This window comes from Monodelphis domestica, chromosome 5 (genome assembly GCF_027887165.1).
Source record: "Monodelphis domestica isolate mMonDom1 chromosome 5, mMonDom1.pri, whole genome shotgun sequence".
Lineage (NCBI taxonomy): Eukaryota > Metazoa > Chordata > Mammalia > Didelphimorphia > Didelphidae > Monodelphis > Monodelphis domestica.
This window is the reverse complement of record NC_077231.1, coordinates 31,754,358-31,780,796: the sequence shown is the minus strand read 5'-3', so window position 1 is coordinate 31,780,796 and position 26,439 is coordinate 31,754,358. Positions and strand designations below refer to the sequence as shown.

At 45.1% G+C, this 26,439-nt stretch overlaps 2 protein-coding genes across 4 annotated transcripts in view; one reads left to right on the top strand and one right to left on the bottom strand.

Moving 5' to 3' along the window:
• The first annotated feature begins 4,616 nt into the window (after positions 1–4,616).
• On the top strand, positions 4,617–24,081 carry ZNF740 (zinc finger protein 740). Its single transcript, XM_056798143.1, has 7 exons — positions 4,617–4,755; positions 7,259–7,591; positions 18,435–18,584; positions 19,000–19,086; positions 19,937–20,060; positions 20,332–20,450; positions 20,879–24,081. The coding sequence occupies exons 2-7, from the start codon at positions 7,583–7,585 to the stop codon at positions 20,966–20,968; spliced, it is 579 nt and encodes a 192-aa protein (XP_056654121.1). The 5' UTR covers positions 4,617–4,755; positions 7,259–7,582; the 3' UTR covers positions 20,969–24,081.
• A 370-nt stretch (positions 24,082–24,451) lies between these two features.
• Positions 24,452–26,439, bottom strand: part of ITGB7 (integrin subunit beta 7) — a 33,907-nt gene continuing 31,919 nt past the window's right edge. For all 3 annotated transcript variants that reach the window (XM_056798140.1, XM_056798141.1, XM_056798139.1), the window contains exons 12-15: positions 26,061–26,277; positions 25,699–25,907; positions 25,231–25,391; positions 24,452–24,824 (exon numbers count right to left, since the gene is read on the bottom strand). In XM_056798140.1, the coding sequence (XP_056654118.1) occupies positions 24,741–24,824; positions 25,231–25,391; positions 25,699–25,907; positions 26,061–26,277 (671 nt within the window). In that variant the 3' untranslated portion in view covers positions 24,452–24,740. The remainder of the gene's footprint in view (positions 24,825–25,230; positions 25,392–25,698; positions 25,908–26,060; positions 26,278–26,439) is intronic.

Sequence of the window (26,439 nt, the reverse complement as noted above, 5' to 3'; positions counted from 1 at the left end):
CACAGAGTATCTTTTGAAAGGATGTCTCTGACCAAAAGCTGTTCCCCAATTGCTACTGTAAGTGGTCAAAGGATTTGAATGGTTCTTTTTTTTTCCCCCTTTTAAAAACCTTTACCTTCCATCTGAGAATCAATACTATGTATTGGTGCCAAAGCAGAGGAGTGGTAAAGGGGAGACAATTGGGGTTAAATGACTTGCCCAGAGTCACACAGCTAGGAAGTGTCTACAGCCACATTTGAACCTACAATCTCCTATCTCCAGGCCTGGCTTTCTATCCACTGAACTACCTTGCTGTCCCTGAACAAATAGCTCTTAAGAGAAATGCAAAATATTAAGAAACATATAAAAGATTATTCCAAATCACTAGGAGAGAGCAAATCAAAACAGCTCAAAGGTTCACCTTACACCCAGCAAATTGACAAAAAAAATCCCCAAATAAGGGAACAAATCAACATTTGAGATATTGTAGGGAAAACAGGCACACTCATGCCTGTAGAGCCATGATAAGGCTATGATTGATCCACTCATCTCAGAAAGCAATTGGGAATGATGTCAAAAAAGTGACCAAAAGTCACCACTGCTAGGCAGGTAACCCCAGAAGATAAAGACCCCATATTAGGAGCAAAGAACTGAAAACAAAGGAGAGCTCAAATAGCTAAATAAGTTTGTCTCCATGAATAATGGAACATTGCTGTTCTGTAAGAAATTCTAAATATGATGACTCCCAAGGAGCATGGAAAGACACATAAACTGATGTAGAAAATTAAGTAGGGACAAAAAATATACACAATAACTACAAAACAATATAAGTAGAAGGAACAACCACCACAAAATAATAAAAAATGAATGATACAAAATGACAAAGAAAAAGCATGACCCCCACATATGGAATATTTTTTCTCTCTTTTTTTCCTTAAAAAATTATTTGTGATATGGAATGACTCTCTGGGTGGAAAGACAGGGATGTTGAGAGCAATTTGATCAATGTAAAAATAAAAGATTAGTAAAAATGTATTTTAAAGAAAAAGTGGATATAATAAATAAGAAGGGTGGAATGGAAAAAGTAATTAGAACCAAGAAAACAATATACTCAATGACTACAAAATGTAAATGGAAAGAATAATAAAACAATTTAAACTGAATACTATGAAATTACAATGACCAAGCATGACCCAAAGAATAATATAGAAGGCATCCTCCTTCCTTTTTTTTTAGAGAGGAAAGGCTATGGACCATTAGACCATCAGACTTTTTCAATGCTACTGGTTAATTCTCCTGAATTGTATTTTTCCCCCTCTTTTTTTTAGTCTTATAATAGGAACTGGCTTTTGGGAGGCGGAAAGGATGAATTGGCAAAAGTAGAAGATGAGAAAATACATATATATATACATATACATGTATATATAAAAAACAATGCCAAATGCTAGATGGTCCAGTGGCTAAAGTTTTTAGATTTGCAGATAAGCCCTGCTATCTAAACCAGCTTGGGATGTTCAGTGACCTGCGGCAAGTCATTTAACCTCTCTAGATCTGTTTCCTCAACGGTTAGCTGGAGATAATAAAAGCAACTACCTCTTGATGTTATTATGAAGATGAAATCATATAACATATGTAAAGTACTTTGTAAACTTTCAAGAGCTATATAAAAAAAAAAGGAGCTCTCCAGAGAGATGGGGCACAGAGGCCTGTGAGCCACATATCTACAGAAAAGTATGCAGGAGAGAACTGGGTTGTTTCTACAAATGAGCTTTTATTAAGTAACTTCTGGCTACCAGGCACTGGGTCATGAATACAAATATAAAAGCCAAACTCCTTGCCCTCCAAAAGCTTACATTTCAATAGTGAGACAAGCAGCACATGTACAGATATAGCAGACAAAATGCAAAGCAGAATCAAAATAAACTTGGAGGAGAACCATACTGCTTCTTCTGCCTAAGGCACAACAAAGGGAGTCTGGGGGCATTGACTCATGGACACTGGGAAGGCTTCTCCATCCCCACCCAATGAGTGTTCCCAGCAATAAGTGCTCTAGGAATATCTCTAGATACTTAGTAAGGAATAGGGAATTGAGTGGATTTTCTGACCTTAAAAACCCCCCAGTTGAAGGGTGCACAAAACAGAGATAAAATAGGATGCATTTGTAGTACTAGATAATAGCAAGCATGCTCTCAAGATGAGAATGATGGATATCATTTTATTTTCATATTATATTCATGTTTTTCTTTAAAATAAATTATTTCTAAAATGACATTTAAAAATCTGTCTTGCAGATATGGGAGAATATTCTGAAATTAAATAGCAGTGGATAAAAGGATGGGAAGATTTCCTGGCCAACTGATTAGCAGAATAAAGTTCTAAAGGCCTTTAAACTGGACTCCCTTGACCTTAGGCAATTTTTGTTAATCTGCAAAGCTTTCTGGCACTATCAGAAAGTAAAGAGCCAGATTTAAGAGTCTGAACACTAGTCTTTTAAATTTTTTTTTTATTTTAGTAACAAATTTCCACATAACTTTTCCAAAGTCATATGATCCATGTTGTCTCCCTCCCTTCTTCCCTTTCCCCTCCCAGAACTGGCAAGCAATTCAAGCTGGGTTATAAATGTATTATCATGCAAAATATATTTCCACGTTATTCATTTTTATAAGAGAATAATCTTATAGAACTGAAACCCCAGATCATATGTCCAATAAACAAGTGATAAATCTTATGTTTTCATCTGCATTTCTACTTAAACATTTCTTTCTCAGGAAGTGGACAGCATTCTTTCTCATAAGTCCCTCAGAATTGACCCGGATCATTGTATTGCTGTTAGTAGCAAAGTCTATTACATTTGATGGTTCCACAATATCACAATTACTGCTGAACACTAGTCTTCTCTTCTTTCACTGCAATGTTTTCTATACTCAATTCAAGGCATGGCTCAACCCTAATAGACCATTTGGTATAGAGTCATAGCTTTGAAAGTTGAAAGAACAAAGTCTAGTGCCTTCGTCTGAAAAGGAGTGAGAGCCATAAGCAAACTTGACGCTCATCTAGATGGGTCATCATCTTCTTTCCCACTAGGAATGCTTGGTGTCAAGACCTACCTAGAGACAGTTTCTTCCTTTTTGAATTTCAATGCCCTTAAGGACACTAGTATGAGAAAAGAACTGAGTGGTTCCAGAATGTTAGCCCGAAAATATATTTTAACAGTGTAATCTTTTCCTTTTTCTAGATTCCATAAGGAATAATGTATAAATGTTATTTCAGGTCAGCTTGAGGCAATTATGTCAGAAGACAAAGAAGATTGCCATTCTCCAACTTAGCTTACATAAAGATTAATGTTAAATTCAACAAAATTGTTTCTGGCAGATTTAAAGAAAAAAAAATAGAGAGAAAAATACTCACAGCTTGGTGTGAGGGAGTGGGAAGAAGAGTGACCAAGAAATCTCATGAAATCTCAAGAAGCCCATACTTGAGCTAAAACCTGAAGAAAACTGGAGATTCTAAGAAGAGGGAGAACAATCCTGGCATAGAGGAAAACCTGATAGGAAAATAGAGTGTACCATGTGTAGAAGAATAAGGTTAGTACCAGGGAATAATGGACTTAAAGAAGGAATACTACCCTTTGGCAGTCTGACAAAGACCCTATAGATCCCTTCTCAGAAGGAAAAAAAAAACTTTTTCAAAGACCCAAAATAAAGGGAAACAATTCTATTGAAATAGTTAACAAAAACTAATAAAAAAAGTTCATAGCCCCCAAGTTAAGGAACCCTAGGATTTGAGTTTCAAGAGAACAGGTGAAACAAGAACTCGTCATAGGATCTTAGAGGCAAAAGAACCATTGTAGATTACCCAGGAGAATCACTATACAACCAGAAATTCCCTCTACATTTTTGACAAATGGTCATCCAACCTCTACTTGAGACTTGGGAGAGGGGAAGGAAAGGAAGATGAAGAAGAGAGGCTGCTAGGGCTGAGAGTGAGGCTTGGAGACAGGCTGTCCTGGGTTCAAATATGATCTCAAGCCTTCCTAGCTGGGTGACCCTGGACAAGTCACTTAACCACCATTGCCTACCCTTTGTGGCACTTCTGCCTTAAAATTAACACATAGTATTGTTTCTAATATGGAAGTTAAGGGTTTATGGGGAAAAAAAGGAGGAAAAGGAGGCGGAAGGAAAGGTAGCTTCCTTTACCTTCCAGGTTTAAATGCTCGCTATTATTTGGAGCACTAAAGGATTCTGGGAGAGGAATTATCAGGAAGAACTAGAGAACAGAATCTTGGAAGGCCAGGAGAATGACAGGTCATTCTAGAACGCCTCCCAACAACCTTAACATCCCCTCCCGCTTACCCACTTTTGTTGCCAACTCCTTTGGCCCCACCCCTCTCCCACCGCTGTACACGTGACCCATCTGCTGCCCTCTACCAAGATGGCTGCCGGGATAGGCTCCCTCTTCCTCTGCGCATGTGCGCTCCCGCCCCGCCTCCATTGGTCCCGCCTCCCAAGTTGCACCTCCGGCCCTACAGCTTTCTTTTCCTCCCGCTTTCTCTCTTCTACCCGAATCGGCTGGGCCCGGAAGTGGATGCCGCCGCTCGGCGGAGAAGACGAGGGGGAGGGGGAAAGTGCTTCCGGGGAAACGGGCCCCGGGCTGGTGTTTGTAAACTTGCCTCGGTCCCTGCGGGGGCAACGGCAGCGGCGGGGCTGGCACCGGAGAGTGAGCACTGGGGGCGGGGTCCTCCCGTACGGGAACACTGCTGGAGGCTGCGCCCGGCAGGTAAGAGCCCGTCCCGGGAAGCAAAACGCGGCCCAGGCAGACGACTGCGCCTCAGGCCCCTCGGCAGGCCGCGGGGGAGAAGCGCGGGCGCGTGCGAGGCAGGCGGGGGAGGAGGAGGAGCAGCGGCGGCGGCGGGCGGCAGCGCGCGCGCGCACTCCTCTTTCTCCCCACCCACCCCCTCCCGACACCCTACACCCCAGGCCCGGGCCCGGCCAATCCTGCCCGAGCGCGCGCGCCCGGCCTCGGCTCCGGGCCGGGGGGGGCGGGGGTCGAGGGGGAAGTCTCGGGCGCGAGCACGCAACCCGGCGCCCGGGGGAGCCCGCACTGCCCGCCGCGTCTCCGCTCCCCTCCCTCGCGGCCCGGCCCGGAGCCTGCCCCACGTGGGGCCTGGCCCGTGGGCCGCCCCTCACTTCCGCCTCCCGGCCCGGCCTTCCCAGGAGCTTGTCCCCTCCCAGCCTACCACCTCCCCGTTACTTTGTGCGCCCTACGCCGGGCACGGGCATAGCTTCCCGGGGGGGGACCCACCTTCCCAGCCGCTGGAGCTTTGTTCCCCCCTCTCCATGCCCGGGGAGAAGGCTCGGGGGTGCGTTCCCCATTGTCCCACAGGGCCTCTGAGCACCTGTACAGGGCTGAGAGGAAAGAGCTCGGGCTTCTGCAGGCTTTCAGAAACAAACCTCCCTCATATTCCTTTTCGTCTCCAAAACTTGTAGGGGAAAGGGACTGTCCTTCCATCTCCACCTCGCCGGAGAGCTTCTTGGCCTCTTCCCTCCTTCCCCCCAAAGGCACAAGTCACTACCATAACTCTGCCAAGTCCTTTGACGTTTCCCAGCACTTCCTGCTTGACCTGTTGTCGGCGATTGTCGATTGTCAACTAGTGACCCGTGTCGTCCTGCACACTCCAGGCAGCGTCCCCATCCCTTTGCTTTTCTCTCTTTTTTTCTCTGTTCTTACTGATCTCAGAAGCCTCTGGGAGTTGCACTGTCTCAATGCAGATAACCCCCAGATTTACACCCTGCCTTTTTTTTTTAAAGCCCCTTCTATCTCCGGATATACTGTGCCAGGGTAGAAAAGCATTAAGGGCAAGGCAGTGGGGTTAAATGACTTGCTCTGGGTCACCAAATTCCAACCCTTCTAATTGTAAAGCTTGGGGACTTTTAAAACTCCATGGAAATTGGAGGAATCACTTCTCTCCAGACTTTGTTTCTTTCTCTGGATCTATGATTTTGTGTTCCAAATGGGGCTCACCTATTGTCCCTTCTCCCTGACAATAAAACCTTCACTGCCCCATTTCTGCCTCTGAAGTTGAACTTCCTCTCCAATCAATTGTCAAGTTTTGTGGATTCTACCTGTACAGCATCTCTTAGATAGGATCCTGTCTCTCCCTTGATAATGGCCACCACCCTAGTTCAGGCCCTGGTTACCTTAAACTAGAGCAACAGCCTCCTGATTGGACTCCCCAGTTCTGGCTCCTGCCATCTCCAATCCATCCTTCAAACTGCTATCACAGTGAAAGCCCTAAGCACAGTGACCCAAACACATTCTTACTCTAAAAGTTCTAGTATAGGAGTTTTTGGTGTTCTGGACCCCTTTGATATGAAGAACATCAACTTCTGAGGATAATGATGACTGCATAAAATAAAAAAGAGTATTACAAAGGAAACCCAACTATATTGAAATAAAGATGTAAATTTTCCATCCAAGTTCACAGATCCCCTTTCTGGGATCTGGGGTCAAGAAAGCCTACTCAAATGGCTCCCTGTTGCTTCTAGGATAAATTGTTAGACTCCCCTGTCTGGCACTTAAAGACATTCCCAGTCTAGCTCCAGACTACCTTTCCAAACTTGTGTATGCATTACCCTTCTCTATGTAATCTCCAGATAGGCCAACGTGACCTTTTTGCTGTTCCTCACATAACATCCATTTCCTGGCCCCATTCCCTTGCATAGACTGTCCTCTAGGCCTGGAATGCTCTCCCTCCTCTGCTCCCACTTCATATGATTTCTATCATCCTTCCAATACTTAGCTCAAGTGCTGCATTCATAGAAGCTTTTCATGAATACCTCCATGAGCCATGACTGACTCCCTCCCCTAAAAAATTACTTTCTACTTACTTGGGTATATATATGTTATTTCTACATATCATCTCTGTTCCTTAAGGGCAGAAACTTTTTTATTTTGGTATCCCTACCACCCAGGTGCAAGTTAGGGGCCTAATAAATGTTAACTGATTGGCTAGAAGTTAAATATTTTGGTTTCTACTTAGGATGTTTGATTGTTTCTTGGACAAGTAATCTCCCTGGACCTCTGTTTCCTCATCTATAAAACAAATAAGTTGCATTAGATGATGTCTAACATCCCTTTCAGTTCTGATGATCTATGTAGACCCAACTTAATATGACTCCTCTGTGTGAGCTTCATAGAACACCCATAAAATAATGCTCATCCATAATACATTGTCTATTTCTCAGCAGCTGATCTCAGTAACCCCCGTCTCACTTTCTAGTTTCAGGTGTCTGAGACAGATTCAAAGCCATCTCCAGAGACTTGAGCTGGACACCAAAGACAGCAGGTTTTCATTCTTCTGTGAGAACAGTGAGAACTCATCAGAAAACAACAACTGAGCCCAGTTGTTGGGATACCATCTTCTCTTTGGAGAGCACTGAGTTCCAGCTGCTGCCGAAGACCTCTCAGTATGGCAGTAAGGGCATATAGAAGACATGGAATGAGGAGGCCCCAGTGAAATGTTGATAGCTCCCTCCATATACACACTAACCAAAGGAGTAAGAAACTCTTGAACTGTTGGATCCCCTTAAGTGAAGTGGGCGACATGGCTCAGGTAAGGCAGTCTAGAGCCCTCTTGAATCTAGGCCACACAAGACTACAGGCTTCTGACCTCATGTGCTATGTCTCAGTCACTCTTTGTTGATGACAGCCACATGCTGTGCTGGGGAAAAGGGAAAAGCTAGAGAAATATCTCCGTCCAAATTCTGCTTTGGACTGGTTAAATATCCAAATTTTCTGCTGAGGACTGTCCAGCTCTCTGCAGCCTCAACCCTGAGGTTGTAGGTGACTTAAAGAAGGGGGGGGGGGGTAAGGAGAAGGGGTCCATTTTAAAAGTTTTTTTTAAAAATTTAAATACAAAGGACCTTTTTCTGCTATTCCAGCAAAAATCTGCCATGGACTTATGGCTAGAAGTTGGGAAATGCTGGCCTAGAGAAAGGAAGAGAGGCAATCTGTAGTCTTTACCTTCACTAAGCTCCCAGTCATATGAAGGAAATAAGACATATACCCTAGGCACAGGTGTAATACTTAGAAAGCAACACCCACCATGAGTGCAGATAAAGTGTAAAGTGAGCACTCATCTGCTAGAGGAGTAAAAGCCAGACCAGGGAAGTATGGGGGATGAGTGCGAAGGACGTCAGACTTAGATGAAGGGGAATTTTAGATACTTCCTCAGATTCTGACTCACTCTGTAGCCTTTGGCAAGCTCTGTAAGCCTCAGTTTTCCTCATCTGTCACATGGGGCTAACCATAACTAATACCTCTAGTATCTCTGTTATGGGATTGTTATAAAAATGAAGTGAGATGAACACATGAAGGACAAGGCTATAGTTGTCAGAAGGACAAGGCTATAGTTGTCAGCTCTCTTTATTGATAGTGTCAGTCATAACATCAATAAGGTAATGCCATCAGGAAGGGAGTGCAGTTTAAATAGGATTTTGAAGGTAATGAAGACCTTGAGAAAGAATACACTCTCAACTAACTCTGACTCTTCCATTCAAGCTACTCTGCTGGCTAGGCTGTGTGCAGGGGAGTACACTTCAGCCCTCAGAGAGCAGCTTGCTTAAGCCACCTGCCCTATCCCTGCCCTTCCTAGGTAAGAATTGGCTTTAATTAAGCATAATGAATTTCCATTTACTACAAGAGGACCGTGGCAGTTACAGAATCTCATTAGCCCAGGCAGCATTTCTTCAGGACTCCTTCTTTGAAGCAATTGGACCCTCGAACCCTCTTTATACCCTTACACCTTCTTAAAACTATCAAAAGACTAAGGGTCTTCAGAGGCCTCTATGAGTTATGTCCCTTACATAGTCACCAGTACCTACTCCTGCCAACCTGGGAAAATATTTCTGATTAATTGTTTAACCAATGACCACCAGGATCTTTTCTGAAATGTCTCTAACTCTCTTGGGCATTTGCATCTCTGTTCCCACAGTTTGCCCTTAAAGGCAAGGTGTATGGTCTCTGGGATGTGATGATGTACTGATGTAGTTACTAAAAGGGCCCATTGAAGGAGAAGAAAATTGTTCACAGTGCTGAATCTTTAATACTTGCTTCACTACTATTATTGCTTACAAAGTCTCTAGGAAAAACAGCAGCTCAATACTCAACAGGGCCCAATACTTGGATTCAGGGCCTTAATATGCTGCACACTGTTTTGGGGAGACCACAGCTGAGTTTAATGATTCCTTTCCTTTTTGGCCTGGACCCAACCAAGCATTCTCAAGGCCATTCTCTTAATCTCTCTGCTTCAAACTTTAATGTAACCATTGTTGGATATTAGGGACAGGTCTCAAAGCAATCTTATCTTTGCTTCTAGTGACCCCTCTTCTAATTCTCTTGCTCTTAAACTAGTTTCTAAATCCAAGTGAGGGTCCAATATATAATGGTCTTCTCTGTCCCCCAAAATTCATTGTGTTCCCTGGCAATATTTTGTGTTCCTGTGTGTTGTCCAATTTTGAGTGAAGTCATTCTTAGACATTAGGTTTCCCTCTACCCATTTTGGTCTCGGCTGCCTTGATTTAGGGCTGAACATGGAGTCAGGAATGCCTGGGTTCATTCAAAACACTTCTGCCATAAAGAGGGTGGCCAGATGTAAGTTATAACACTTCTAAACCTCAGAATGCTCAGCTGTAAAAGGGAGGTGGTAATAATACCACTTGGGGTCATTTTAAGAATCCAGCAAGTAAATCTATGCCAAGAACTTTGCAAACATTTAAAGTTCTATCTGAAAATGTCCATTTTTCTCATTAATAAATGAAGACCAGTAGACCAAGAGAGGCTTAGTCAAGTGTTAGCAAGATAGAGCAATAGTTTCTTAGTAATAAGTATGTTAAAAATGGCAGAAAAATAAATACACAGAGTAATAATTAGAACAAGGTAACACATAGGCAGAAATGGAGATGTTACTAGTTTGTTTTCTTATTCTCCTGCTTTCCATGTGTGTTACCTATCTAACAACTCTCATTTCTGTGCCCGTGGCAAACCAAATCTCCCGTCAGACTGGGCATTGGGCATAAACAGTTTCAGCAGTTGCAAACACCAGGTGCAGAAATCAGATACATGACTGAGTAGCAAAAGATGGGAAATGAAGAAGATAAAAAAGAGCTAACTGATAGTTCTTTACTCTTATTTAGAAGTTGATTTGTTCTTCAAAATGAAACAGCTTGCAAAGTCTTTCCCAGCCTATTGAGAATTCTCTAAATCAAGGGATCTGAGAATTTGTGTGGTTTGTAGTGGTTTTTTATTTAGATAACTTTCAGTAGCATTTTTTCCTTTGTGATCCTATATATTTTATGTATTTAAAATATTCTGAGAAGAGACCTGTGGATTTTTAACAGACTACCCAAGGGATTCATGCCACACAAAAAAAAGTTAAAGAATTCTAGATAAACCTATCAGATGTACTCTGAGTACTGTCAGAACTCATTCTCATCCACCACAGCCACAGCCCAATAATTTTCAGCTCTTATAATATGATTAAACTTACAGTAGGAACTGCTTAATAAATACTTGTTGATCAATTGATTGCCCTTAAGCATAATTGCATCTATAAGTGTACATCATTCACACAAATGCAATACAGCATTCTTGTTCTCACAGTAGAGCAGAGCATTCCATTCATTTTTCAGCACCACTATGAGGTAGACCTCATTTCCCTACCAGACACCTTCCATAGAAGCAACAAGTGCAGCATGCCATCGACGATGAGAATAATATCTCCAATTTACCTAACAGGGTTCAGATTTGTGGAGCATTTGCTGATAACACTCTCAGCCAGGTAGTAAAGATGAAGCTGATACTGTGTCAGGCAGGATTTGAATGAACTCAGATCTCACCTGACAATCTAGCACTTTTTCTACTTCCTCCTCCATATTTTCATTCTAAAACTATAAAACCAAATGTCCTAAATAATGAAAGAGTTGAATTAAAATCTTAAAAGTACCAAATTTTCTATCCAATTATGCTTTAAGATTATCCCAAGCTCATATTTCACAAAATTGAGTCTATATAGAATTTCATTTAATCAAATTAAAATGTAAAAATTAAAGGTGGCGTACGTCATGGCATTGGCCAAAACATACTCCCATAGTTCAGATACCTAGGGTTTTCTATGTAAAGAGAAATCCTTCCTACAGACAAAACCCATCATTGCAAAAACAGGTCCTACCTCTCACTATAGTTGGCTTAGTGAAAAAAAACATTTTTTCTGGCCAGAAATTATAAATTCAAGTTTTCTAATCTAAAAATCAGTTTGCTGCTAGCCAAAGCCAGGGAAACCATTCCTAGTTCCAAGATATAATCAGTCTTGCTCTAGAGTTTCTAAACTCTCCACTCCACCCCACCTCACCTACCTCCCCTGTAATTTTACTCCTATAAAGAGACAGAGGGGCAGTTAGGTAGCACAGTATCTGACTAAAGTACCAGGCCCAGGGTTGGGGAGTCCTTAATTCAAAGCTGACCTTAGATATTTCCTAGCTGTGTGACCCTGGGCAAGTCAGGATAGAAAGACAGGTTTTTGTTTGTTTGTTTGTTTGTTTGTTTTAAGAAAGAGTTAGAAGAGGCTAAAATAATTTCCAACTCCTTAAATTCATCCCTTCCCAGCTTAAAAAAAAGAGAGATGATACTCTACTGAACCAAATTAATAGCTAATGATATCTCAGCATACACAGGCTTTTACAGTAGACTCATGCACACATATGCCTGGATGTGGAAACACACTTACCTGCAGATTTAACATTGAACAGTATAAGTGAGCCAGGGCACCTCCTTTCCTTCTTTGCAGATGTGGGGGACTAAATGGGTAGAAAACCCTGTGTGCACAGTCAGATTAAATGCACCCGCTGGTGCTTTTTTTTTTTTTTAACGCAGAATGTTAGGGATGCTTTTGGTAATAAAGGCAGTAACCAAGTCAATCCTAGAGACAGGAGGTCTTGGGTTCAAATTTGACCTCAGACACTTCCTAGCTGTGTGGCCCTGGACAAATCACTTAACCCCCATTACCTAGCCCTTTCTACTCTTCTGCCTTGGAACCACTACATGGTATTGATTCTAAGATGGAAGGTGAGGGTAAAGACAATAGCAAAACAAAAGATATCAATAATTTTTAAATTATGTGATTGAAATAGGAGAGAATTTGTTGATACAAGGAACTCCCAGATAAGGAAATTCCCTCTACCAATATAAGCCAGCACCTTCCCTGAAATTTACCATCCTAGAGAGTCGCCTCTGTGAGAGTTAAGCAACTTGGCCAGAGTCACACAGCCGGTATATATCAGAGGTGGGACTTGTATTTGGTTTCATCCTGTTTCCAAGCTGGACTCTGTTCACTGTACTATATTGCCTCTTGTGATCAAAATACCCAAAAGAAGTAAATCTTTTTTTTTTTTTGCCAGTGGGAGCAGCAGTAAATGAGTAAAAAAGGAACCAGGGCAGTAAATTTGCCTGGAAGAGGCTGCTAAATCCATTAGAAAAATAGATACATATTAATGTTCCAACATGATGAATTTATCGAACTTTTCCAAATCCACATCAGGTTCCCAGCACATAGAAAGGACAAGTCCTTTCATCAGGAAAGCTCTTCTAAGGGACTGATAGAAGGCCCCAATTTCCATTTAACCTCCAGTTCATAAGGGAACCACAGTTACTGCTCCCTGGAACCAAATCAGTCAGCAAGACTTTGTTCAGAGGGAGCTACAACCAAAGGCAAAACCTGTCCTCAAGGAGTGTGCAGTCTAATGAGGCATACACTGTGAAGAAAACAAATGCTGTTGCCTCTTTGCCTAACTAGCTCACTCTAGTCTCTGAATCCACAAAGTGGGCACTTAATCATACACTGGCTTTGCTGACAAGACATGATGGCTGCTACAACCTTGCACAGTTGAGCCCCAGAGGGGCACTTCTATGCAGCTTCATTTTTCAGCTTCATGGAGGCTAGGGGTTGAGATTAAATGGACAACATGCCTTCCAAAGTGCCCTATGTCACTGATTCTTTCCTTGTGTCTTTAAAATGTCATTCTTTCAGAAGAACTTTCTCTCCCATCCTCATCTCATATCACTCAGATACCTTCCCCTACTGTCTTCTTCTTTACCCTAAAGTAATTCTCCTTTGCCTTGCCCAGGGCAAAGGCAGGCAGGCTTCTGTATGCAAGAGGGATACCATTCCATCCCATCCTCTCCAACAGATTGACCCCTCTAGCATCCCTACTCTCACTATTCAGTCTCTCCCTGTCTGCTAACTGCATCTATAGCCCCCCCTTCTTTTGGGGAAAAAAAAAATGCCTTTGGGGCAGCTAGGTGGGTCAGTGAATAAAGCATCTGGCTGGGAAGTGCTAGGTTCAAATGTGGCCTCAGGCACTCCTTAGCTATGTGACCCTGAGCAAATCACTTAACCCTCATTACCTGGCCCTTACAGCTCTTCTGCCTTAGAACCAATACACAGTATTGGTTCAAAATTGATTCTAAGACGATAATGGTTCCTTAAAAAAATGTTTTTTAAACCTTCCCTTGAACCCATCTCGGCTAGCCATCAGCCTATATCTCTCCTTCCTTTCTTAGCCAAATTTCCTTTAAAAACAAAAACCTGTCTACTCTTACTTTCTTGTAAACCCTCTGGCTTTTGACCTCATCATTCCATTGAACTCTTCTCTCCCAAGCTACTAGTGATCTCTTATGACTAAACTCAATGGCTGCTTCTATATCCTTGTCCTTAATCTTCCCTGCAACTCTTGTGGATGCTCTTTCCTTCTTCCCCAGCCTAGCTGGCGGCTGTTTCGCCATTCTGGAACCTCAGACTCGTGTTCCTAACAATGGATATTCTCCGAGGTCCTTTCCTCTTTTTCTTCTATACGTGGTTTTCAAACTTTCTGACAGTAGTAAAGCAACTTTGGCAAAAATCTGTAGTAAAATCCTTATTAACAAGACATTTAAGTTTCATTTTTTTTATTGGTATTTTTCAGGATTCTTTGTTGCATAATTTGAGAAGCATTTCTCTGTGCTCTCTTGCTTGTTGATATCATCAGCCCCCACAGGCTCAGTTGTCATCTCTGTGCAGATGATTCTGGATCTGTTTATCCAGCCCTAACCTCTTTCCTGATCTCCAGTCACAGATCAACAACTGCCTATTGGACATCTTAAATTGGATGTCCCTTAGACTTTTCACACTAACCCAGCCAGGACAGAATTCATTACCTTTCTTCCCTTTTATTCTTACTTCTCTGTTACAGTAATAAATATTTATCGATCACTATTGAATATACCACCATCTTGTGAATCGACCAGTCTTGGTATCAGCATCTACACTGGCTTGTACTCATCCCCCACAACATCTTGCCAATTTATTGCCAAGTCTTGTCTGTTCTGCCCCCACAGCATCTCCCAGGGATGTTTCCTTATCTCCTGACCAATAGCCCCCACGTGGTGCAGGCCTCATGAGTGAAGCCCAACACAGACTCCGGTAAAGCCTTCTTGTAAGTCCACCTGCCTCAAGCTCGTTCTCAATTCAGCCCATCCTCCACTCAGCTGCCAAAGTGGCCTTTTGGCCTCATCTGTCCCTTCTTAGTAAACCCCAGTGAGTCCCACTTACCTGCTAGAACACACAGATCACTCTGCTTGCTTTTAACAATGTGCTTTGCCCAGCTTTAAGGGAAGGATTGCTTTTGTTCCGAGGTGTTCCCAGTGGTTAGCAGAGTGGTTTGTACTTATTGAATGGTTGTTGACTGGCGGCTGATGGCCTTTAGCCCTTTCTACTCTCCTTGATGTTGTTTGAGCACAGTGCCCTGTGTCCCACCTCCGTGCCTGGAATGCTCTCCTTCCTTGTCTCTGCTCCCTTCAAGCCCTGGCTTGTACCTCCCTGCCTCCAGCACCTGTCACCTGCCTCTTTCCACTTGACTTTGGAACCCTGGGTTGGTGTTGACCTTTCTGGGTCCATTGTACATTGCTCTTTTTCCTGCACTCAGTGTTCCAGGCAAACTGACCTTCTGTCCTTCACACATAGCACCTCATCTCCATCCCTTCTAAATGAGCATCCTTCTGTATCTGGGATGCACTTTGCCCCATTCAAGAAGAATCCCTAAAGCTTCCCTTGGTTCTCCAACTTCTCCTTCCTCCTTAAACTGCCGTGTCCATTAATCACACATATGTATCTGCCCAAAGACCATCTCTGTGTCATGTCTGTATATGTGACTTAGGTGTGTACTGAGTATTTGTGTGTACACACATACACACCCATAAGTAGCCATTGTGCTCCAGTAGACTATAAGCTCCTGGGGCTGTTTTCTTCCCATCATGACCACATAGTGGGCTCGTGGTTGAATGTAGGGGAGGCCCAGTGGAGATTCTTGCTGCCCTTCTCATGAATCAGAAGTCTGTAGCTCCAGGGAGCTTGAATTTTTCTTTGGTCTTGTTGGTGTTGGGTTAGTTTTTGTTGCTGCCTTTCTGTTGTGACTTGGGTCTCCTTACAAGAGGAAAAGGGCACACACATCCAAGCCCAGAGGTGAGAAAGCTCCCAAAGTGCTTGTCTTCCTCTTTGGGGAAGGCTCTTTGCCCCAGACTCAGCAACTATAACAGGCTGGGCCCCTTTCCCAGGTGCCTTCCTATTCCTGTGCTCCCTTAGGCCTCCCCCTTAGTTCCACTTCTGTTTTTACTTCCACCACCTACCCCTTCATTGAGTTTTCCTCCTGGGATGCCTGAGGGTTCACAGCATTCAGACCTCAAAAGGGGAACTTGTTCTTTCCATACTTATGGTGACCCAATAAGCCATTTATTTTAGCCAAGTGGCACTGTGGATAGAGCACTGGCCTGGAGTCAGGAAGACCTGAGTTCAAATCCAATCTCAGACATTTACTATGATCCAGAGCAAGTCATTTACCTTGGTTTTTACTGCTTACCTTCTTTTCCTGCAAAATGGAGGTGATGATAATAGTACCCACCTCCCAGAGCTGTTGTAAAGATAAAATGAGATCAGACTTCTAAAGCATTTTGCAAACCTTAAATATTAGCTATTATAGGAACTCAATTCACCACCACTTTGAATGTAGCTGAGAAACCATGTCACTTTTACCCCCTTAAACTGAGGTGTGATAAAGGTAACATGTTGTGGGAAATGATATCTTCCCTTGTAGATGACATTAGGTCAGGCACAGTACAGCTATCATCTAGCTAACCTGCAAATCCCCACTCCGTGATCATCCTAGCCTTGAGGAGCTCTCAGTTTAAAGGATCACATAAAATGGTTGTCCAGAAAGAGCATGCACATATGGAGATACTCAGAGAGCGTGTGGTCCCAAGAAAGTTTCCCTCCAAAAGCTCATTTTGGTTTGGACATGATGTCCCCCTCCATTGCTGAAGGCTGAGCTAGGTACAAGCTCTAGTAGGTTCTGCCAACTGTTTCAAGTAGAGGTCTGGTGATGAATTAGAGATTCTGTGGGTATTATCTCAGATTAGAGCAGCTCATCATCAGTTTGGCTGCAGGAATGAATTTTTTTGACCATAGCAACTCCAAAGAGTGTCTAACTTGGGCTTTGAGAGACAGCAGAAGAGGGAGTGCTCCTCCCACTGAGATTACCCAGTTCCTTTATATATATATATATATAGGACCTGAAGAAAAGGGAGTAAGATAAGTTGGAATGAATTACTGCTTAGCAAAGGGTTTCTTTTAGTGAAGAAGTTCAGAATATAGACTAGGCAGAGCAGTGAAGTGTTTTGGATGCTATGAGATGATATGAAAGTAGCAAAAGATGATGATTCCCTCTTAGAGACAGGACAAACATAGCAGCATAAGTAGCACAGTGGATAGAGTGCTGGGCTTAGAGTCAGAAAGGCCTGAATTCAAATCTGGCATCAGACACTTAATAGTTGGGTGACCCTGGGCAAGTCATGTCACCTCTTTGCCTCAGTTTTCTTAATTGTAAAAGGGGGATAATAACAGCCTCCGCCTCCCAGGATTGTTTCAAGGATCAGCTAAGGAGCTTAGCCCAGTACATAGCACATAAAGGGTGCTATACAAATGCTTATTCCTTCCTTCCTAATAATATCATAGTCAATAATAAATACTTGTTGAATGTGCCCCTGTCATATAATCACAACTCATTAGCACAGAAGAGGCCTTAAGAGATTGTCTCTTCTAACTCCATCATTGAAGAGACAGGCTTAGGTAGACAGAAGGAATTTGGCCAAGTCTGTCCTCTTCCTGGGATTAGAGTGAAAGAACAGAGACAGCACAGAACTCGGAGTGAGGAGACCCAAACTCAAAAGCTGAGTGACCATAGGAAAGTTAATTTAACTTCCCAGAGCCTCACTGTCTTCATTTGACAGAGGGGGGCAACAACGCCTGCACTGTCTTCGCTTACACAGTTGTGAAGACAGTGCTGAAGCTAACCCTTAAAACATTCTGGAATAAAGCAACTCTAAGTTACTCCTGACCCAAAGCTTCTCAAGGATTCAGGTCTCCTTTGAGGGTGACAGCAGAGACTTCCCAGGGTAGAATTCTCATCTCCCATTTTTCTCTTCCCCATAATCCTTTACCCTTCTATTGCAACTGAAATCTGAACTTTGACCCTATTCAGCACATCTTTTTGAGATGGAGATGACTCAGGGACCAAGCAAGATCTCTCAAGGCTACTCTGAATAGAGAGTTAAAACTCTGCTTCAGGGCAAGCCCATGACTGAAATGGAACCAAACCAATCTCTAGAAAACAGAGTATTGGGCAGGATTCTATATGCCCAACCTCTGTTACTCGACTTAGTTTCTTCCTATGGAATAATAATAATTACTAACATTTACATAGCTCTTCATATGTGCCAGGCACCAGGCAAACATTTTATAGTTATCTCCTTTGATCCTTATTGTCATCCCCATTTTACAAATGAGGAAATTGAGGCCAGTAGAGTTTAAATGACTTCCCCAGGGACAATTCAGTCAATAAGGGTATGAGACCAGATTTGAACACAAATCTTTCTGACTCCAGATTCAGACCTCTATCCACTTTGCCACCTAGCTGCTTCTTTGATTTTAAGCAAAACGAAACACTAATTTTCAAAGCAAACATGAAACCAGTGCATCAAAGTAATGGAATGACTGGTGCCTGGTAGGATCAGTTGAGATCAATCAATGAGTATTAGAACCAGGATAGGCAGGAAGAAAAGGAATGGCATGTCAGGGTTAGAAGAAGCTGAGGAATTATGTCTTGAAGAAAAACAGAAGCCATCTGAGGCAGGAGGAATGGTAAGCTTTATAGCTATGCTTCAGGGAAAGCATTTGGTGATGTTGGGAAAGAGAGAAGCAGATCAGGTATAGAAGTTGGCTTGTACAGAGCAGGGGACCAGCTGTGTGGGAAAGGGAGTATCACTAAGATTAGCTGAACCTGTCAAGTCATCTGACCTCTCTTCTCCCAATCTAGGCGAGTCTCCTAGCCTGTGAGGGCCTTGCAGGTGTGAGTTTGGTCCCCACGGCAGCCAGCAAGAAGATGATGCTGAGCCAGATTGCCAGCAAACAGGCAGAGAACGGGGAGCGAACGGGCAACCCAGAGGTGCTGAGGTGCTCAGGCCAGGTACAGCCCTGCGAGTTGAGTGACCTGGGTTTTCTGTAGAAAACTCTGAGCTTTTTGTTCAGCCAGATAGGGAGATGTCCCTTCCTTTTCTCGGTGCCACCAGCTCCCATTGATTGTGCTGGGGTTGGATAAATGGGTATTTTTTTTTCATCTGAGGGAGGGTCTCTTCCCTTCCTCCAGCCTTTGGATGCCACAGCCTGACAAGCTGTGAGAAGATAAGAACAGAGGTTCCCACTGAGGCCCCACTCTCTGATATTTTGGAATTGGGGGGAGGGAAGAGCCCATCTCCTATGACTCAGTTTTGAGTTAATAATTTATCTGAAAATAGTGAGAACCTCTTTTCTTATCCTGTCTCTTTGCCCACTTTTCTCTAGGGAGTAGGCCAAAGCTTTAAATATGATCTTGTGTTTAATAGGGTCACCGAAAAGATGGAGAAAAATCAAGAAATCGAAAAGATGACAGCGCCACAACTGAAGCTCCACCACCAAAAAAAGTTAAAAAGGCAGGTAATGGGGCAGGCACCCTTGGTGTGCAGGGATCCCCTTCTCCCCTCTGTCTTTGCTTGGCCTAGATCACCTCAGACCAGTGGACAATACTTGTGAGGCCTGGTTCCAAAGCCCCATACTACAAGGTTTTGGGGGACTACCTGCCCCTAATCACTTCACCCCTCTCAACTCTAATCTCCTCTTAGGTAAAATGGAGGTAGTTGAGGCCAGGGAATGTGGTGGAGTGAAAGTAGAAAACCTGAGGCCAGAGTCCTGACTCTTTAGTTGTATGAGTGAGGGGGCCAGGTATTGAACTAATCACTGAAAGGAGACTGTGCTTACGCTATTAATCCCAGAAGAGTTGCCAGGCTGCCAGGAAGAAGGTGATTGTAACCCACAGAGTTTCCTCTGCCAACGTCATTTACCCCCATTCTCATCCCCCCAAAATACTGTGGAAGATAATGTTTTGTGAACCAATAAGGCATTGTGTAAATATTATTAAGGCTCACTAGGATAGTACACTCAGATAATAAACATAAAAAGCTTTGTCCAAATTGTTCCCTAAATTGTATGGGTTGCTATTGTTAATGCCCGTTACTTAGCTTCTGACCTAAGCTAATGAAGACGGGAAGGACGAGGTGGTCGTATGTGGGGCTTTTTTCAGTCTAGACTCTTCTTAGATTTGCCAGGATCTCCAGACTTGAACTGAGCTGGCCCCAGAGATGAGGAAAGAAGACCCTCTGTAGTGTAGGCAGAAAGAAATGAAGGCCAGGCAGCTCCTAGAGTGCTAGAGAACAATAGGGCTTGCTAGGACAAGGCAGACACTGGGGCTCCCCTGAGGTAACATGCCTGATTGTCATCCCCCAGATGGTGGTGGTGGAGCAGAATGGCTCTTTTCAAGTAAAGAGCCAAAAAAACTTTATTTGTGAGCAGTGTTTTGGAGCCTTTAGAAGTAGTTATCACCTCAAGAGGCACATCCTCATTCATACAGGTAGGCCTCCTTCCTTTATCAGGAGAGAAAAAAATAATCGCCTGTGTGTGTCTGTCTGTTTCAGTGTGTCACTGTGTGTGTGTTGGGGGTACATGTATCTGTGAGTGTGTGTCAGGGTGCTAGGGGTCCAGGGACGTGCTGTGGCTCCCGCCTGAGCTGAATGATCTCTGGAGGGAGCGTCCGTCAGCCCAGCCCCTCAGGACGCCCCCTTCGGCCCAGTGAAGCAAGTCTAGGCCACTCTTCCTCACCTGCCTTGTTTCTGCCATGCCAGGGGAGAAGCCCTTTGAATGCGACGTGTGTGACATGCGGTTCATTCAGAAGTACCACCTGGAGCGCCACAAGCGTGTGCACAGTGGAGAGAAGCCCTACCAGTGTGAACGGTGTCAGCAGGTACTGGCCCAACTCCAGAGCACAGCTCCCTCGACCCTCCCTCAGGGAGCAGGCCGTCCCAGGAGCTAAGCTCCCCACCATGTCCCCTATCCCTTTGATGGGAGTAGCACAGGAGGGTGACCTAAAGTCAGCCTTTGTAGAGTCTCCTCTCAAGCAAGAGGACATCAGCACTGGCCACTCCTGACCAGCTCCAGTACGAAAGCAGTGTGGTCCCCACCATCCTTCTTGGTCTCCCAGGAGCTGTTTCTGGGCAGAAGTCAGTCTAGCTACTTGGTCCCTGGGCGCAGAGCTCTCGAGGGCATTGAAGCTCAGAAGTCAGGGTGGGGATCCAGGCAGGCTGGAATAAAGGAAGGTGGCTGGGTGTATAGAATGGTTGGAGCTGGCCAGCTGGTTCTTGGGAGTTTACCCTCTCCCTTTTCTCTTCTCAGAGCTTTTCCCGGACAGATCGTTTGCTCAGACACAAACGGATGTGCCAAGGGTGTCACTCCAAAACCCTGGATGGGCAGTTTTCCCTTTAGGCATGGGGCCCAGGGTGGTGGGAAGGATCAGAAGAGCTCACTGAAGATGCTACCCCCTCTGGTTCTGAGGGTGCCACCACCTCCCACACCTCCACATGCCTCTTCTTTCTTCTCTTCATGGAGGAGGGGACCAGGAGAGTCAGAGACCTAACCGACATCAGGGGACAGGGCATCGGAGCCACGGCCCTGTAAATAACCTGAGATCCGGGGTGGCTGGAGGGCTTCCTCCAGCAGTTCCTGGGAGGGTCGACCAATCTCTGAACCCTTGATTAAGCCATGGAAAGGGACTCAAGATACAGGACCAAGACAGAACAGCGGATCACACAGCCATGAACTCCACATGCGAGTAGAAAGTGGGGAGGGGTGTGTGACTGTATGTATGTATATACATATACGTATATATGTATGTATATGTGTGTATATACATATATATGCATATGTGTGTAGATATATGCACATAGATTTAATCCAAGAGGGATTTCACCCCATGAACTGTGGATGTAGAGAACCTGAAGGCACGCTACCCCAGGGCAAAGCAGGGACTGTCATTGTCCTGGTCATCCCACACAGATGGCATTCAGTTTGCATTTTGCCTCGACCTTTACATGCCCTGGACCTCACCTTCTCTGAGGCAGGTGGGGAGCAGAGCTGGCAGCTGAGCTTACCCTGGGCTATGGAAAGAGGTTCCTGGAGGCAGGGGCAGTTGGCCACAAGCAAGAGCAGATAGGTATCTCCTTTCCCCCAGTGGAGTAACAAGAGTTGTGCCCCGTGTGTGTTAAAGCAGAGTGTGTGACAAATACTTGATTTTGGGGCTGGCTCAAGTGCCTTTTGGAGGAAGCTATGGAAGGAGGCCTGTGAATCATCCTCCTCTCTTTGGGGATCCTAAATCTCGAGGATGGCTTCTGTGTAGCCCGATTCTCTGATTGCCTTCCCCCATTGCCACTGAAGTCCAAAAAAAGTGGATGGGTTGGAGGTGCTGGGTGCCAAAAAGTAGATCAGCACTGAGCCCACTTCAGAGTTCAGCTAGCTGCTCTGGGTCAAGATGAGACTTGAGTTGGGTCACAACCTGCTGAAGAAGTAACGAAACTGGAGTCCGGCCCTCATCTCGATCCTGAGAGGGGGCTATCTCTCCCCTGTACTTACCCACCCAAGTCCTATCACTGGATTGAGATAAACAGGGTTACTTCCTCATAATGAAAGGAGAGGGCCTGATTCCCTCTTTAATAACCCTCCACAACCCTGATTGGTTTTATGACTGATGGAGCTGGTGTAGACTCTATTTTAATCAATACTCTAATCCCCATAGCCACTTGCTCCATGGCCCAAAGTTTGATGGATTACAAGTGATTAGATGTGTGTGCAACACCTTTGCAGATGTTGCAGCATATACAGTAACGGCCAATTGAGCCAAGTACCTCCTCTCTCCCAAACCTAAAGGATTCTTGGGAAACTGAATAGCATCCCAGTGATTTCAGGGGATTTATATATTGAAGATTTTGTTATTTAACAAACCAAGGGTTCTGGTATTTCTGGCCTAAGCTGAGAGCTAGGGGTTCTTGAACAGTGGCAAATTTTAATGAAATCATTCCTTCCCTTAGGGCAAAAGGTGCAAGGGATCCTGTTGGGAGGGTGCAGCAACGCCGGTAGCCCCATCTCCCATCTTAGTCTGGGGCAGTTGGATCAATTCCTTGTGTCTTGTGAATAGGTAGGATAGTAGGAGGTGGGACTAGACTTAAGACCAGGCCTGGGAAAGTTTGTGTTCCATTTAGTCATTAACCTTGGTGAGAGGGTCTGGCAGCAGACTTGCAGCCACTCCTTGACTAAGGGCATGGGGGCCAGAGAAAGCAAGGGAATCCTGCTTGTCAGAAGTGTGGCCACTTGGTTCCAAAGGGAACCCTGGGCTTTCAGATTTTGCACCAGCAGGATCTGGGACTTTAAGTCCTGGTTTTCATTTCACACCCATCTTCCCTGGTCTGAATTCTAGGTGTTCCCCCTTCCCCATGCAGTGAATGATCCCTTGGGGGGAGGAGTCTTAATGAACTTCATCAGGCCTCCTGAGTGTCAGGGAGGTAAGCCTGGCTGGGTTGCTGGAGACTAGGATTTCCTTAAATGTCAACAATGGGGGAGTCTTAGGAAAAGCAAGGATAGATTTAGAAAGAAAAGCTACAAACAGCTCTTAAAAACTGGGAAGGCTGCTTCTCACCCCACCCCCTTGCTTCACAAGGCTTATTTGTTGGAGGTTGGGGGTTTTTATGGGATTGGGGAATGAGTGGGAAATCATGTGAACAGGTTATGTGCCGGTGAGTTTTAAGTCAGACCGCTTCTTCAGCTTTTGCCAGAACAGTCGAGGAATGAGAGGGAGCCAATGATGGAGTAATAGGGGACCAGGCCGGGCCAGCTCACAGCCAACACTGGCCCTGGTGGGGCTGGAGGGGGGGCTGTGGCTGTGGCCCTCTGTGCTACAGTGGGTGCTAAGACTTTAGAGGAAGGGCTGGGTGGATAGAAGGAGCGCTGCTGCACCCCTGACCACCCAGGCCTAGGAGCCTCACCTAATGGAAGAAACCACAGAAGACTGCAAGGACTCCTGGATTGAATCCTCACCACCTCTGCGCTGCATAACTACAGCTGGGAGGAAGAGGAGATGAGCCAGTTTATAGGGGAGTTGCTACATCAATGTAGCATTTACCCAAATTCCTATATCTCCTCCATCCCTTGCCCTTCCTTTTTTTGTCCACCCTGGCGTCAGGGTCAAAGAGACCCCTTCACCAGCCCGCAGCGGCTGTTTAGCTACTGATAATGCCCCTCGGCCTGGGAGTCAGAGGACTAAAGTTTCCCTGACCCCCTCTTCCCGGCTCCCTCTTCCCAACATCCTACACAGGCCTTGGAGCTTTTATTTTCGTCATCCCCTTCACCCTCTCGCCCCCCCCTTTTTTTTTAATACACTTATTTTGCTATGGGGGGGGTGGGAGGGGAGTAACAGATGGACAAGAAATTTTAAATGGTAGTTTTTATAAGATGTTATAAACTTGTATCTTTTTACCATTCAAAGTGCAGTGTACGTTCCTTTGTGACATATTTAGAATATTTAAATAAAATGGGGGTTTTCTACAGTGTCTGCTTTTCCTGGGGAGGGTCTGTTTGGGGTTGCTTTTATCACCACAAGTTGGGGAAGGAAGAGAATTTGGAGTCCCCACTTGTACCATTTTTTCCCCACTATCATTCCTCTTCCACTGGGAGTTTAAAGGCAATATTGTCATGAACTTGCACTTCGCAATAAAGGAACAATGGGGGAAAGGAAGGACAGGGTAGAGACAGTAGACCCAAGATCTCCAAGGAAGCACTCGACAAAGGTTCTGCCATGGCTCCTGTAAGCAATCGGCTAGATGTGGGGAGTCTTCACTTTCCAAAACCAGTTAAAGGAAAGCATGGTGTCGAGTTGGGCTACCCCTCTGGTGGTGTTACTCAATACAGTAGATCTAGCTCTGGGTAAGGCTCTTTATTATCAAGTCAGGAAGAGTTCTGGCACTTGTGGGGCAAGGGAGAGTTTCCCTGTAGCGCTTAAATCATTTTGGCAGGAGGGGGAAGCAATAATCCAATTGTTGGATAGGAAATTGCCCTCTGAACAGATTGGAGTAGAGAGCTCTGACCAGGATTCCCCTCTTAACTACTGTTCAAAGGGAAATGAGGATTCAAAGTAAGCCTTGAGAAGTCTGGGATCCATGGAGGACTTGCTGCTGTAAGAGGGTGGGGTCTTTTCCCTGTGGTCAGCTGCTTAGCCAGAGCTCCCCTCATTCTGGGATTGATACTGAGGATTGATGGTGGTTGTGACGGCACTCTTGTAGAGAGGATTGTCATCCTAAAGGGAAATGAGATGGTGTCAGAAACTGATAAGGGAGCTTAGCTGCCTTCACCAGCGTCTTTTCCTTGGTCTTAAGGGATCCTTGAATCTGAAGCTTCCCCTTGGGTGCCAACAGAAGACAACTTGGGAGTGCAGAGAGACAGGACACGAGAGCAAGAGAGAAGGTACAAGATTCAGGAACTAGGGGATAGTTCCTGATTTCCTAAGGATCATGGAGCCAGCAAAAAGGGTTCTTGAGGTAGGCAGCAAGACTTTGGAAGACATGAAGCAGTGAGGTCACAAGGCTGGCTGCCAAGGGATCCTCACTGCTGTAGAAGCCAATAAACTACAAAAGAGTGACCGAAGGGAAGGAGGGAGGGTGCAGGAAATAAGAATGGGGTGAGGGAGTGCACTGGCTCTTCACCTGGTTCCAGTTGAGTTGTCTCCTTTCCTTTTCAAAGCGATGGAATTCCCTCCGATCATAGATTTCCACCATGAGTCGATAGGCCAGGATGAACCCCAACCCAACTGCCACAATACCCCCTATGCAACCCAGCACAATGGCCTGGGTGTGATCTGCTCCTTCTGAAAAGAGGAAGGACGAGCACTTGGGGAGGCCTAGAAGCCTCCCTAAGAGGACTCTGCCTGCCTAATTCTGTCAACAAGTAGATAAAAAAGATCTAATCTGTACCCATGGATACCACCTCTACCCAGAACCAGAATCATAGCTCTGCCCACAGCACCAAACCTTGTGGTTGCATGACATGCCCAGGATTTACCACCCCAAAACGAAATGTTCTCGGCCCCACCACCACCGCCTTGTGAGTTCTGGGCCCCAATCATGTCTCCACATCCCCCCACTGTATTGCACAGGGGTCCCAGCCATACTTACTTTCTCGAGGTCTCACCCTCAGTACCACCCTGCCGTCAGCCTCATTCTCCACCAGAAAGAAGAGCAGCTGGTTATCCACAGTCCTCTCCTTACACCACCCATCGTCCAGCAGAGGCGTCGGGCTCATTGTTACATTGACATGGGCACAGGCCAGGCTGCAGTTACTGGCCAGTGGTCCTGTCTCGAACGCCTCACATTCAGCACAGTCCCTGTCCCACCAATGCCAAGAGTCACTCACCGATGCTCTCCAATAACCCCTCTCCCAGCACCCACCCAATTCCATTTAATACACATAGAAGGGACCTGGAGCTTTCCCTTTAATTGCTTGGGTCCCCCCAAACCCTTGCACCCACACTCTTCACCTGTGCTTCTCGCATGGGGTCTTGCAGCCTGGGCACTGATCACACTGGATCCCATAGTAACCCTCCAGGCACCGGCACTGGTTACAGTGACAAGAGCCATGGCCATTGCAGACCCCATTCTGGCTCATACACTTGCTCGTGTCCTTGCTGCATTCACAGGCTGGGCCGGTGTGGTTGGCATCACAGTGGCAGACTCCACAGACACACTGGCCAAAGCCTGTAGTGGGACAGGAGGAAAGTCAAGGGGCAGAAATGGAGAATTCTTTCCCCTAATAGGCAAGCACCCTGCTCCGGAGATCATCTGACTCCCCTGGGCGTTCATCTGAGCCGTCCTGCTTATCTGGTGCTTTCTGGGGTATTCGCCGCCCTAAAGCCCTCC